General features: G+C 34.8%; 1 protein-coding gene across 1 annotated transcript; it reads right to left on the bottom strand.

Moving 5' to 3' along the window:
- Window positions 1-12693: 12693 nt before the first annotated feature.
- On the bottom strand, window positions 12694-13059 carry LOC124361005 (sentrin-specific protease 8-like). Its single transcript, XM_046815043.1, has one exon. It carries the CDS (start codon window positions 13057-13059, stop codon window positions 12694-12696), a length of 366 nt encoding a protein of 121 aa, XP_046670999.1.
- Between the last annotated feature and the right edge of the window lie 645 nt (window positions 13060-13704).

The raw sequence follows: 13704 nt of genomic DNA, 5'->3' as shown, positions 1-13704 counted from the left end.
TAGGTTGTTGATCTACCCAACATAGCTTCTACTAACAGGTATAAACCCACCAGAAATCCTGTAAGAATCCTCCTAGGATAAATTTTCATATCTTTCAAAATTACTTCCTTAAATAATTATTAATAATCTGATCATTTACAAAACTGTTTATAAATAGACTAGAATGCTCCAATATTAGCTCTAGAAGATGGTTCGTAAACTTAAGTCTGATTAATTTATTCGGACTCTCACACAACATAGCTAATGTGGGAAGGTATTTTACAATGCGAATGTTGAGCGATGTACACACTACACAAGTAGAAGGGTGAAATGGAAACTGAACTTCAGTATTATGCGGTTCTGTTGAATTAGGTTAAAGTATTACTGTTACTTGTGTTACTACTCATAATAAATAACGTTAACTATACTACCATATTTTACTTTTTGGACATTATGAAATTTTGTTTGATAATTATTTAATTAAAAACGTGATTTAAAACATAAGATTGTTCTTGCGTTTATAATTCCATTTTCTAAACGTTTTGAACCATTATAAAATACTCATACTTCCTGTAGCACTTAACAACTACGTTAATAAATATAGTATTAAGCTTCGGGTAAATTGATTAAAGACTTGGTCAGAGACGAAGGAACAATTTAATAATACAGTTAACAAATTATTAATGTTTATATTTTATAATAGCTGCTAAAGGTTTTCAATGTGTTTAACAATTTAAAAAGTGGTTAAATTATATTAAGACACTAAATACACTCGTATTTCAGTAATAGTAAACTTTAGAATAAGGTTTAATGGTCTTAGGATTTAAATTAAATATGATTTCGTAATCCATTACCACTGAAAATTACTTATTTAGTAAAATGTATAGTTAATGTATAGTGAAATCGAGTTAAATAACAATTTACACCCGAAAGATTCGTAATTCCTGAGCATAGATTATTCAAGCTACTATCTTGTACGCAAGTACGAGATAATTTTGAAAATTTCTAATTAGTCTTTAAATGTTGATAAATAATCTTTCTTATTTTCCAAGCATATGTTACTTATTTAGACTATTAGTAACAATTTAACTTAAAGAAACAATTATATTTTGCTTAAAAAAACATATTACTTCACTGCATTGCATTTGTTTCAAGATATAAATTACAGTTTCTAATTATTTTACGTATATTTTGTAACTTACTGTTTACTGTATAATATTATTACTAAACCCATTATTTCAACATTTCTCATTTCACTAATAAATTGTTTGTGAAACATATAGTAAATGAAATAATTCTCACTTACAAGATGGTTTTGATACTGATGTTTACATCATTATACCACCTCCATTCTATAAATCGATACATGACTACAAGCTTACATAATTAAGCTTGTAGCTCTCTACTCTTGAATGCTAAAAGCTCTTTGACTGTTGTAGTCTGACGATGTATTATATTTATATTGCATTTAAACATTACTTAGACTAACACTTTCAATTTTTCATCGTCCACAATTTATATATCTATTTACAATTGTTAAAGAAACTGGAACTACGACAAAATAATCATACAAACAATTAAAAACAAATAAAGGAACTATGTATGGTAATTTTGTTTTTCTTAGTGATTGTACAAATAATGTTTCTTCGATCCTCGATATAGACAAACATTACACTTTACATAACAATCAAAGAATTCACTGAAAAATATTATAAAGGCAATATAATTCTTCTAAAAAAGGATTTTTACAAGAGAATTCGAGTTCACCGAGAGGGTGACCAATGAATTAGGTAGCCCTCAGGACGATTCCTGCGAGCAATCAATCCTGATTGTACATTTCAAACGTATTCAGTTCATGATAAAAGTGAGGTATATAAATAAACATTTGAAACACTTTCATTCGCTTTTCCAGGAAACGAACGAAAGGGACATTTTTCAATACAGGCGATTGCCAGACGTGCAAATGTTGACGGTTTAGTTCATCAACTAGAGTGTAATGCAATAACGTTTTATAAGTCAATTCCCCAATGTGTAAATGTAAACAATTCTCCGTACATTTATGTATATACCTATTAACCATCATGAATATGGCCACAATTCGTATCGCATCTTTACGAAACTTAGTATACCATATGAGTCAATAGGAAACTAGTTCGTTGTTATAGCCAAAAAGGGAGCAGTGCCCCAGCCAGGTTCCAAACGTTTTTATGCGGAATTACTGTAGCCAGCTTGTGTATGAACGGATTTTAACCAACATTGGACTATCGGCACTATGTGAAAATTCAGTATCTGGTTTCGGTAAACTTATGAGGCACATTATAGTTAAACAGAATTATACCTCACAATTCAAGCTTTCTAATTATAATGTGCTTACTTCAAAAGTGGTTTAACTATAACGTAGTTTAAATAGAACGTGTATAACGTGACTTACTCTTCGTTTGAGCATTTCAGCCCGAGCTCGATTTACCAGCTGATTGGATGTCGAAAGCAGTGTTGTGTTATCAGACTTTGTTACGATTGTGATACACTGCCATGACCATGACCACCTAAGTAATTGTGGCTAACTTACTAATAACTCACTAATAATATTGCTTTGCTGCACCAAAAACATTAATTTTTACGAGTCAGTAAAATTACATATGTATAGCAAATATACCAAGGAAATTTATAAAGGGGATGTTTTTTAAAAATAAAACAAAAGATTTCATAATCATTTCCGATTAATTATTATTCACATTTAATCTCGAAAACATAGCAACTTGAGCAAAGTATTAGTTTAATTTTATGATTGAATTAAATAAACGGTTAATTTATATCAAAAGAAATAATATGTAAAGTTATTTATTTTGATCCTACAACATGAAAATTAAACCATTCGTATTTTTAAGTTAATAATATTAACTAGTTATAGTATTACTCATTTTATTATTATTCAATAATTAACTACGTTCTACTAATACGATATTAACATACGCTTATAATTATTAACAATATGTTTTTATTATCTCAAACGGAAGATATTTTGAGTATGTTTTTATTCATACTGAGAACAACGACTTAAAAATAATATTGATTAAATTTTGTATAAGCAAATAAATTCAGCAATTATTGTTTCAATATTAAAAATGTGTATTATAAATGAATAAAAACTTAAAAGGATAACATAATGTCGGAAATTTGCCATCTTTATAACTTAAGAAAATAAAAAAACTAATAAAAATTAATAACAAAGAAATATTTACTTGTGACTTTTATACCTTCTTATAATGTCTCTTAAAAAGAAATTATTCCAAACTTTTAAGCGTATAACTACCAAAAGCAGCAAGCAAAAGCTGCATTTGTCTGTATGCAAATGTAATATTATTGGTGTTATAAGATAGCATAATACACATATTCCACCAATCTTCTTTGTTGTTTGTCATTGCAAAAGCGGTAGGTTACTGCATTGTGTTTTAATATCGCATACTAGCAAATAATACTTGAGTAATATAAATTACAACCAATATGATTCATTATCTTTGTCTTTACATACGTTTATTTGATTTTGTTGGTAATATTTCAGGATTCAAAGAAAACATAAACTATTCAAAGTAATATTTAACTATTACATTAGTTCCAATTACTCAGTAAGTTTTGTAAAATGGGATTGTTAATATTTTTAATAATTTAATAGTACAGTTTTGAAAAAAACTGTACCCTTAAAAATCACTCAAGTTAAAATCAAAGCTTTCTCATAATTTAGTTGAATATAAAAAATTCTGTACTAAATAAATTATTTTTGAGTTCCCATAGGTTCTTCTTAAAACAATTTCCTTGACACTACTCGACATGTTGGAACAGGTTCACCAAGTTGTTGCTAATCTGATAGAATTGAAATACCTTTACTCTAATAAACTTTACTTCTAATCTTATTTAATGTATACACGACTACGATTTGAGAGATTTCCATTACTGTAATATGAGAACACAGCTCTGCTCCACACGACGTTATTCCGTGACGTAATATAGACTTCCAAGTCAGGATAAGTTTATACCTCTAAGTTGAAGCAATTGAAAGCATCAAAGAGTTCTCATCAGGTTATAAAATTCGTTATTCCTTTGTTACATGGAGCATAATCCAGTCTTTTTAGTGAATAGGTCTTGATACTTGATGTTTTCCCCGGGGTTATTTTCAGACATATTAAAAGTTTACTTTTTGAACGAAAAACTTTGAGGTAATATACAGATAGCAAAGTTTATTAACCTCAAGATCCAGACTACAGATGGGGATACTTCTCATGCAAATGTTAACATCTTTATAATTTGTTTAGTATGAAACACGTAGTAAGATAAGAAAAAATATTAAAATCCATTTTCGATTGTGGTAATAGAGTGTATGTAATCGTAAGTAGGTTGAAACATTTGAAAATAATTTGTTTCTCTAAACTTTTGGATAAGATTGGGTTTGTATAATAAATTGAGTAAATAAAACTGAAAATAAATAAATAAGTTTTTATCAGAATATTCTACATGTATGTAGTAATCAAAGTTTTTCCTGTCTTTGCACTACTTCTATATGTGAACTACTTAATTTATAGACCATTATTTAAAGCATTAACATTAGAGAGAAAAGCTTTCTTAGCAAGTACCCATGAATTTACGTGAACGTTGTCTTTAACTTATACGATCATCACTCTGAGATCACGGATATTGAATATGATATTTGTACAGTTCGAGGACTTTAGCTGCGCGCGTGACCTTGAGTGTGTGGTGATCGGCGGGAGGGGTGGCGGGGTAGCATTATGCGCTGCGTCCCGAAAACATTTCCTGTAACTCATGGGTAAAACCCTCCTTTCAGGAATCGTATTGAGCCAAATAACTCATCAAACTCACTACAATCAGTCTGTTTTGTGACAGTGCTGATTTTTTGTAAAATTAAATAATAAGAGGATACCAAATAATAGCAATAATAGGACTTATCCTGGTTTTTCAGTTGTTAGTGTGTTGTTTAACGTGTTTTTAAAAATAATGTATTTGTTAATACTAATCTGCAAATCGAAATCGTGAGTTTAAAGTCGTATAAAGAGATTGTTGAGCCTTTATCTCAGCGGCTAGCACGTAAACGCAACCCGCCACACAGATAGCGTTTATTTTTTGAAAGGGTAGTATTAGGACCCTACGAGCACAGCTAAATTCCTCCAACTGTACAGTAATTTTTGTAACTTCATATTTGTTCTAACTGTAAACAACAATCCAGCGGCAGCCTTTTATTGGTATGTGTGTTTATATTTAATTCTAAAGCTTTATTTTACATGTATTGTTACAATTTATACGGTGTTCATAAAATAATCACACATTTACTTATACCATCTTAGTTTTATTTTTGTCTACCATTTAATAGTTTTTATATTATAAAACCTGTTTTCAATGTATAACTTTATATAATTGGAACTTATTTTCAAGCAAGATTATTTTGGTTTAAATAACCAATTTATTTATAAAATATAATATTGCATTCTTTTTGTCTGATAAATCTTAGAGAGTTCTTTCTTGTGTAACAACAGACTTTATTGACAAAAGCGACAGGAATCCTTCAAATCACTTTGATTCCATCCGTAAACAGAATTTCACAGTTACAGAATTTCTCACAAACAACAGTTATAAACAGTATTTAAATGTTAAAATCTTTTGAAAATAATAATACTTGGAATATGAGAAGTCAAAGGGAATGTATCTGCGTTGTTTTATATACAAGTAATTTATCTTATATTCTGTTTCTATAAATACTCTTGTCTCTCCAAGTCGTAAGGAATATTTTAAATTTGATCTTCGTAGTGATTCGCATTGTTGGTCTGATAAGCTCCAAAATTAAAGAGACATTTTGCAATTTCGAAAGCGATAGGTCCTTTCATTATAAACCTACCCACTTTGATGTCCTGCATAAAACGGCCAAGCAGGTAACGTATATCTACGTTCTTATAAACAAACCAAATTACATGATTTATTATGTTTAATTAAGGTATCTAATTCTTATTAATGTAGAGTCATATTTGGAAACAACTGAAAGCTCTTACACTACATGTTCCTTTTGTGGATTCCCACTATAGGGATTTGGCCTTAGTTTTTGTGGTTAATGAAACACATGTTTTTGTTGAGAATGTTCTTCCCTACCCTCTAACCAACAGAATATCACCTTATTTGTTACATAATCGTGATTCAATGTGAAGATGTGTATTTGGTTTTGCTAACAAAATGATTAACGCAAAACGTTGGCGTGAAGACTGTGCACTTAACCAAGCTAACCTAAAAGTATGACTAACCTAACTGACTTTAGTCACATATATATAACACGTTTTCCTATCTTCTAAAGAGTTTGTTACAGACAAACTGTTGAGATTCTCTTGTATATTTCAACCAAATATCTCCATCTGTTTGATATACCGACTCTGTCTGGACAAGTATTCGAAAAAAATTAAGGAACATTTAAATACCTTGATTAAGTTGTAGTATGATATTTTTATAATATTTTTGGACAGTTACTGAGAAAGCTGTAGGCTACTATCGTAGGTGTATTCATCAATGTGTAATTTATTTATTTATTTATCTACGGTAACACCATTAGTACATGTAAAAAAAAAACAATAAGATATTCTTATATTCAACAATGAGTCAATAAAAATGATCCACATTATAAATTAATAACAATGCCAAAGTAAACTGCTACAACATAACAATAACATATAAAATATACTATATAGAAAATAACAATAATAGCATAGCAACAATAATAAATAGTAACAGTAATTATACGATCAAATATACATCCATCTGCACTTACACATATACTACGTAGGAATAATTTATAACAATGAAAAGGAAAAAAAAAAGAATCAAATGTATACATGTAGAAAAGAGTAGAGGAAAAAATAGAAAGAAAGAAATATATACACATATTACAATGAGCCAGGTGTCAATGTCTACATCAAAAGAAAATGTTTTTTCAGGTGCATAACACTATCACTGCAAAAGTCATGCCGGGAGGAGACGAGGTTTCCAAGTCTGTGAAGTCTCGGGATAGTGCTGTGATGTACATAACTGGTTGAGTAGACACGACGGCAGAAAGTGTGAAGGGACCTGGTCTGATGAGGCACTCGGAAGTCGATCCGCCTGAGCAGTTCTGGACAATTCACGTCTCCGTTAATTAGTTTATGGAGAAAAACCACATCTAAAAGTTGTCTACGCTTCACAAGCGAGTCCAAACCCAAGGAAATCCCCAAATCCTCCAATGGCACAGTTCTGCATTCAAATCCACATCTGACTCTAACCACCCGCAAGAAGCGATCCTGGACACTTTGGAGCTGCTGGATATGACCAACCTGATAGGGCGACCAGACAACGCTGCCATATTCAAGCACTGACCTCACCAGAGCAGTAAAGATAAACTTCATAGCTGCAACACTCAGTCCGCTTCTTGAAGTTCTGATCAGAAATCCCAGATTACGAGAGCCTTTAGTGGTGATGGCATCAATGTGGGATTCAGGGCCAAGACTGTGGGAGATTATGATTCCAAGATCTCTAATAGAAGTTTTACGAATGAGAGCAGAGTTATTGAGTATGTAATCAAACAGTATAGGAGCGGAGGAACGGTGAAAGGTGATGACTGCGCATTTAGCAATGTTCAACTTAAGACTGTTCTGCACACACCAATCATCCAATCCAAGAAGGCAACGTTGAAGTTTTAAGCAATCCTGCAGGGTTGAAACGGATGTGAATATTTTTATGTCATCAGCAAACAATAAACATTCAACATCGATACAGTCAATGATGTCATTGATAAATAAAGTGAATAAAAAGGGACCCAAGTGGGAACCCTGTGGTACGCCAGAGGTAGCAAGAAAAGGTCGGGAGGTGGCACCAGAAAATTTTACAGTCATGGACCGATTTGATAGATATGAACGGAACCACTGAAGAAGGCTGCCCAAAACACCATAAGCCTCCATCTTAGCCAAGAGATGTGCATGACTGACCGTGTCAAATATATTTCATAAAATAATATTTTCATAAAACAGTTTCACCGTAGATTAGCCACAAGTAAACCTAATCATAAATTTGTATAGTCAATATTTGCACGGATGTTTTTGCGGAACGTTTTGAGACTGTTAGTTTTAAGTAATGTCCCGTAGATACAGTACATTAATAGCTGCAATTCCATATTACTGATTATGTTCACTGGAAACTTCAATTTATAATAATGATGTATATAAAATACTTAAACTTTCATCAGAAATTGGCAATTGTCTCTAATTCTGCTTAGAATTATTTCCAAAATAATAAATGTATGATGGTAATACAAATATTAACTTTTTATTAAATAATAAATATTTTTTATTTCTTTTAATGCATTGCCTTTTACTGCACAACACAGTAAAAACATGAATATGCCAGAGGCATTAAAACAATGGAGGAAACGTTCATAATTGACAAATGGTCTGCTGTCCTTTCTCACCGCAAAACGGGTTTGAGGAATAAAAGCATTAATAAAGCAGTAATATCGTTGCTCATTTTATCATTTTGACATTTGTACAATATTACAGTACATTAATACTTGTAAATTGTAAGTTTAGAGTGACGCATATTTGTTGGACAAAATATTTATCATAAATTACTAATTGCGTTGCGAATAATATTAAAATTTACTAAAATTAAAGTTTCAATTCAAAAAGAGATGTTTTTTAGAATAATAATAATTTTAACATTGTTCACTTTTTACTTATTTAATATATAGCAAAGTGTTATGATCTTACAGGCTGAATATGAAGACTCAAACTCAAACTCAAATTTCTTTATTGACAAAACACAATATGGTGTCATACAATGGCGTCATGTACAAAATAGGATTGTTCCATTCAACAAATAAAAAATAATACTAAAGTAGTCATATTTTAAGAATAACAAGGTACGGTACATGACCATAACAATAACTTAAACATGATCATAGGTGACCTTTCACCTTAGACTACTACTATCGTTGAGGAAGTCCCTGACTCTGTAGTGGCACTTCACCTCCAACACGTTCTTTACCCCTTTAGCAAACGATTTCCCGTCACCTTCTGCCTTAAGGGTTTCGGGAAGAGCATTGAACAACCGTATACCACCAAACCGCAATTGCCTTTCAAAGAAACTGGTCTTGTGTGGAGGGATCTGAAGGTTATTGGAATGTCTGAGATGGTAAGTGTTGGAGTTGTGGGATTTTCTGAACAGGAGGGGATTTTTATGGATATAAGTGAGACAATTATGGATGTAAATTGATGGAAATGTGAGGATTTTGTGTTCCTTGAAAAGAGGTCTGCAGGATGATCGGCTAGGTTTGCTGAAGACAGCTCTCAATGCCCTCTTTTGAAGTTTAAAAATAAACCCCGTGCGCGTGCTTTCACCACCCCAAATCCCGACTGCATATGACAAGTACGGATAAACTAACCCGTAATATGCAGCCAGTGTCACTCGAGTGTCAGCGATCTTTGAGAGATTCCGTATTACGAAAATAGCCGAACTAAGCTTTCTGCAAACGAACTCAATGTGGTCATGGAATTTGAGCCTGCTGTCAATATGAACGCCGAGGAATTTGCTCACGGCACACGGAGAGATCTCGTCACTCCCCACAGATATTGCAAGCGGCTCGGAACTCACCGAACCACTTATGGAAAATTCCATGAGATTTGTTTTGGAGCCATTCAGTTTGAGCTCATTTTGTTCAAACCAATGCACAATCTCACAAACCTTCTCCGATGTCAAGGTCCGAAGACTTAACTGATTCGGAGCTCTTACCGTGAGTGATGTGTCATCCGCAAACAAGCAAATCCAGGCATTGACACCAAACACAATCCTCGGGAGGTCGTTGATGAAGAGCAAAAAGAGGACAGGACCCAAAACTGAGCCCTGTGGAACGCCCCTAAGAACACCAGCTGAGATTGAGTTGGCTGACCTACGACACCCAAAGACATCCGAGTACTGTATCTGAACAGACTGAGTCCTCCCTGTTAAGTATGATGAGATCCAGGAATGTGGTACTCCTCTTACTCCAAGTCTGTCAAGCTTCTCCATCAGTAAGCCATGATTGACCATGTCAAATGCCTTAGTAAGGTCGAAAAACAAACCTAAGGCCGGATCTCCTGAGTCCATGGCTTGAGCCAGAGATGACACAACAAAGTTCACGGCATCCATCGTGGATTTTCCTCTGATGAAACCAAATTGTTGAGGATAAAGGACATTATTCTTGTCTATAAAGGACAAGAATCTCTCGAGAAAAATCTTTTCAATTACCTTGGAGAAGGTTGACAAGAGGGAAATCGGGCGATAATTACTGCAATCCTCCCTTTTACCCTTTTTGTGCAGTGGTCGAATGATAGCATGCTTCAAAACATCCGGAAAAACGCCTTCTTGAAAAGATTCATTCACAAGAAAGGCCAGCAGTGGTGATATCAAGTCATGGATCTGTTTCAAGAGTTTAGAAGAAATACCATCAGATCCGCAAGATGGCTTGGATTTCATAGCAAGGATGACGCGTGATATTTCCTCTGCCGACGTTTGTGAAAGGAAGAAGGAGTTCATATTGTCTGCATACTAGTTGAAGATGAGTGTATAGCAGCAGTGTTACCACAAGTCACATCTGATTGTGTTTGTCCTACAACAGCAAAATATTTATTGAATATATTGGCAACTGTTGTAGGATCTGTAATATGGGTATTATTTTCGTCCAATAATTGAATGTTCAAGTTCTTCTTGGAATTTGAAGACTTTTGGTTGTTTATGATTTCCCACACTGCTTTGCTTTTATTAGAGGAGTTGGCAATCTTGGTCAGTACTTGATCTGATTTGATTTTCCGAATAGCCTTCCTGTAATCTCGTCTCTCATTCCTATACAATACTCGTGAGGGATGGGATGAATCGAAATCCTTTGTTATTGAGTGCAAAAACTGCAACCTATCCCGCATATGCAAGATCTCAGGGTTTGTGACAGAGCAACCGGCAGACTTTCTAGGACAAACCCTAGATTTTACCAAAGGGAAACAAACCTCAAAGTAGTGATTGATGACTTTGAAGAACTCCTCAAATTTGTCGTTGACATTCTCTGTGCTAAGCATGTCAGCCCACATTTCATTACTTAAGTAATGTCTAAATGTCTGGACATTCTGTGGCGAGAAACGGCGAGACCACTTATACTGAGAGCTATCGAGGACCACTGGTGACAACCTTACTAAGGCTTCCTGGCCGTGGTGGTCTGACAAGGCAGTGACAATAACTTTGCTGCTTATCCCGTGTGTATCAATGTTAGTAAAAATGTTGTCGATTGCGGTTCTGGAGTTTTTGAACTCTCTTGTGTACGATGAAATTGTACACCTGAGACCGTAGGATCCCATTATATGTATAAAGTTTCTACTTGAAGGCCTTGAACTCAAGACATCTATGTTGAAGTCCCCGAGCACTATGATTTTTCGAGATTTACTCAGCAGTTTTTCAAGACATTGGCTGATTGAGTTAAAAAAGGCTTCGCAGTCATATCCCGGGCTTCTATATACCGCCAGTACAAAAAGGGGATCCTCATGTTGAAGACGTATTCTTGCTGCGGCCATCTGACAATCGTCCTCAGAGCAAAATCGGGAAACATCGACATGATCACCTTGCAGTTTACTATCCATCAGAATGCAAACTCCTCCCTTCTGCCTGAAATTGCAGCAAAAAGCAGAAACGCTTGTGTAACCTGGCAAGTTAAAAACTTCGAACTGCGCTTGCGTAAGATTGTGTTCGGAAAGACACAAGATATCCGGCGGCTCGCATTCCAGATGAATTTGGAGTAGGTCAATATTGGAACGTATTCCACAAATGTTCTGGTGAAATACATTTAAGAACATTTTTCCCGATCCTGCCGCCGAGAAAGAGCTGGATGATGGTGCTATCCCCTTGGCTGTCGGACTCGACCCCCGTACAAAAAATGGCTGGCCTCAACTCCCGAGTTGACCCACACCCTCCGCCGGGCAGAACCTTCAGGAGTTTCTCGCGGTGAACTCTCCGCACCGAAAGCGCCCGAGCCAAACCGAGAGTTATACCATATTCTTGTACGGTATACCCGTGGGGGATCATTGAACGATTTACCACTTCCACGTCTTTTGACTCTCTCCTGGATCTCATGACACAAGGCGTGGGACTTACGGTACTCCGCACGAGACAAGATAGCATCAGAAATTATGGTAGCTATGAGGCTCTTTCCCCGATTGTTAAAGTGCAGCCCCCGTCTCGTGCAGTGGTGTTTTGGAATGGATTCTATAGGCAAGAAGGTGACGTGATCGTCGGATTTGACTAAGTTTTTGATCTCATTGTTTAATTGTCCGATTTTATTATTCAGGGCCCTATTATCATACCTCAGAGGTATACCCAAAACGATAACATTGGTGTTGACTGACTCTTTCAATGATTTACTTAATGATGAAAGAATACCACCACAGTTGTCAGGGACATTGTTAGTGCCAGCAAACAACACGAGAACGTCACTCTTTGTAAGCTCATTCCGGCCAGGTTTGCTGCCCTCCAGTACATTCTCCATAGTAGCACCAGGCTTAACACTATATTTTACTTTAAGCTTAGGCTCTAGCAATTTGTCAAGTTTTTCTGGAATATCACGTCCATGCGAGTCACTTAATAAAAGGACAACACCTTTTTTGTTGTTGCTTTTATGCTGACTTACAGTAATGTCAGGTGCATGAGCAGGTTTGGAAGGCAGCAACCTTGCATTGCTCTTAGTTGTATTACCATAGTTTGATTTGGAAGTTCATTGAAGTCCTTATCAGGTATACCAAGCTTAACACATAGTTCACGGGCGTGGCGAGAGTTATACCCTTTTATCGAATCCAAATGAAAAGCTTGTTTGAACCTGTTGTCAATTAACAACAGGCTCCAGTGTGAGCCACTGTCGCCAGTCAGTCCTTTTCCACTGTCATTTACACAGCACAAAACGAAATCCTTGTCCCGTAAATAAAGTTTCTCCAGGATTGCTATGGTCTCTACAGGGTCACTGAGTTTTGCGGCATGGGAAACAGAGGGTCCCATAACCACAACATCTTTCCTCCCACAGAGATCACGCTCACATGCGTCTACATAAAATTGAATCGTATCACCATCAACCCATCTCGATTTGGACCACTCAGAACTGGTCCTGGATTTAGAACTTTCCACCTGTTTTACAAGTTTGTCTCTACAAGATGTTAGTTCTATTATTTTATTCTTATCAGATGTTTGTTCTAGACTAAGTTTACAATTTTTTTCATTTAAAAGTCTATTTTCGGATGAAAGATTTTCAAATGCCACCCGTGATAACTGTAGTTCCTCGTTAAGTGCCTTAATCTTACTTTCTAACTCATCTTTTTCTAAAAAGGCTTGATCCTGAAATTGAAAAGAACTGTCCATCTCTAAAGCCTTTTCTCTTTCTCGTAGGAAAGTTTGTCCCTAAGCAAGACCAATTCACAAGAAAGTTCATCAAATCTAGGTTTCAAAGGGTTGTTTTCCTTTTCATAAGATAAATTGTCCAATTCTATAATCAGTTTAATAACTAAGCTGTAGAATTTAGTAAAGTCTACATCTGGACAGTTAGCAGCTATTGATCTGGATTCCGTAAGGAATTCCAGAACAATTTGTTCCATTTCTACACTTAAGCTGTTTAAGTTGTTTAACATAGACTCTTGGTTTCTATCTAAA

Source organism: Homalodisca vitripennis, chromosome 4 (genome assembly GCF_021130785.1).
Source record: "Homalodisca vitripennis isolate AUS2020 chromosome 4, UT_GWSS_2.1, whole genome shotgun sequence".
In the NCBI taxonomy this organism is placed as follows: domain Eukaryota; kingdom Metazoa; phylum Arthropoda; class Insecta; order Hemiptera; family Cicadellidae; genus Homalodisca; species Homalodisca vitripennis.
This window is presented reverse-complemented; position numbering and strand designations above follow the sequence as displayed.

Bases quoted from the DNA above. Each gene is read 5' to 3' on its own strand.
- LOC124361005 (XM_046815043.1), bottom strand. From the start codon at position 13,059: ATGGGACCCTCTGTTTCCCATGCCGCAAAACTCAGTGACCCTGTAGAG.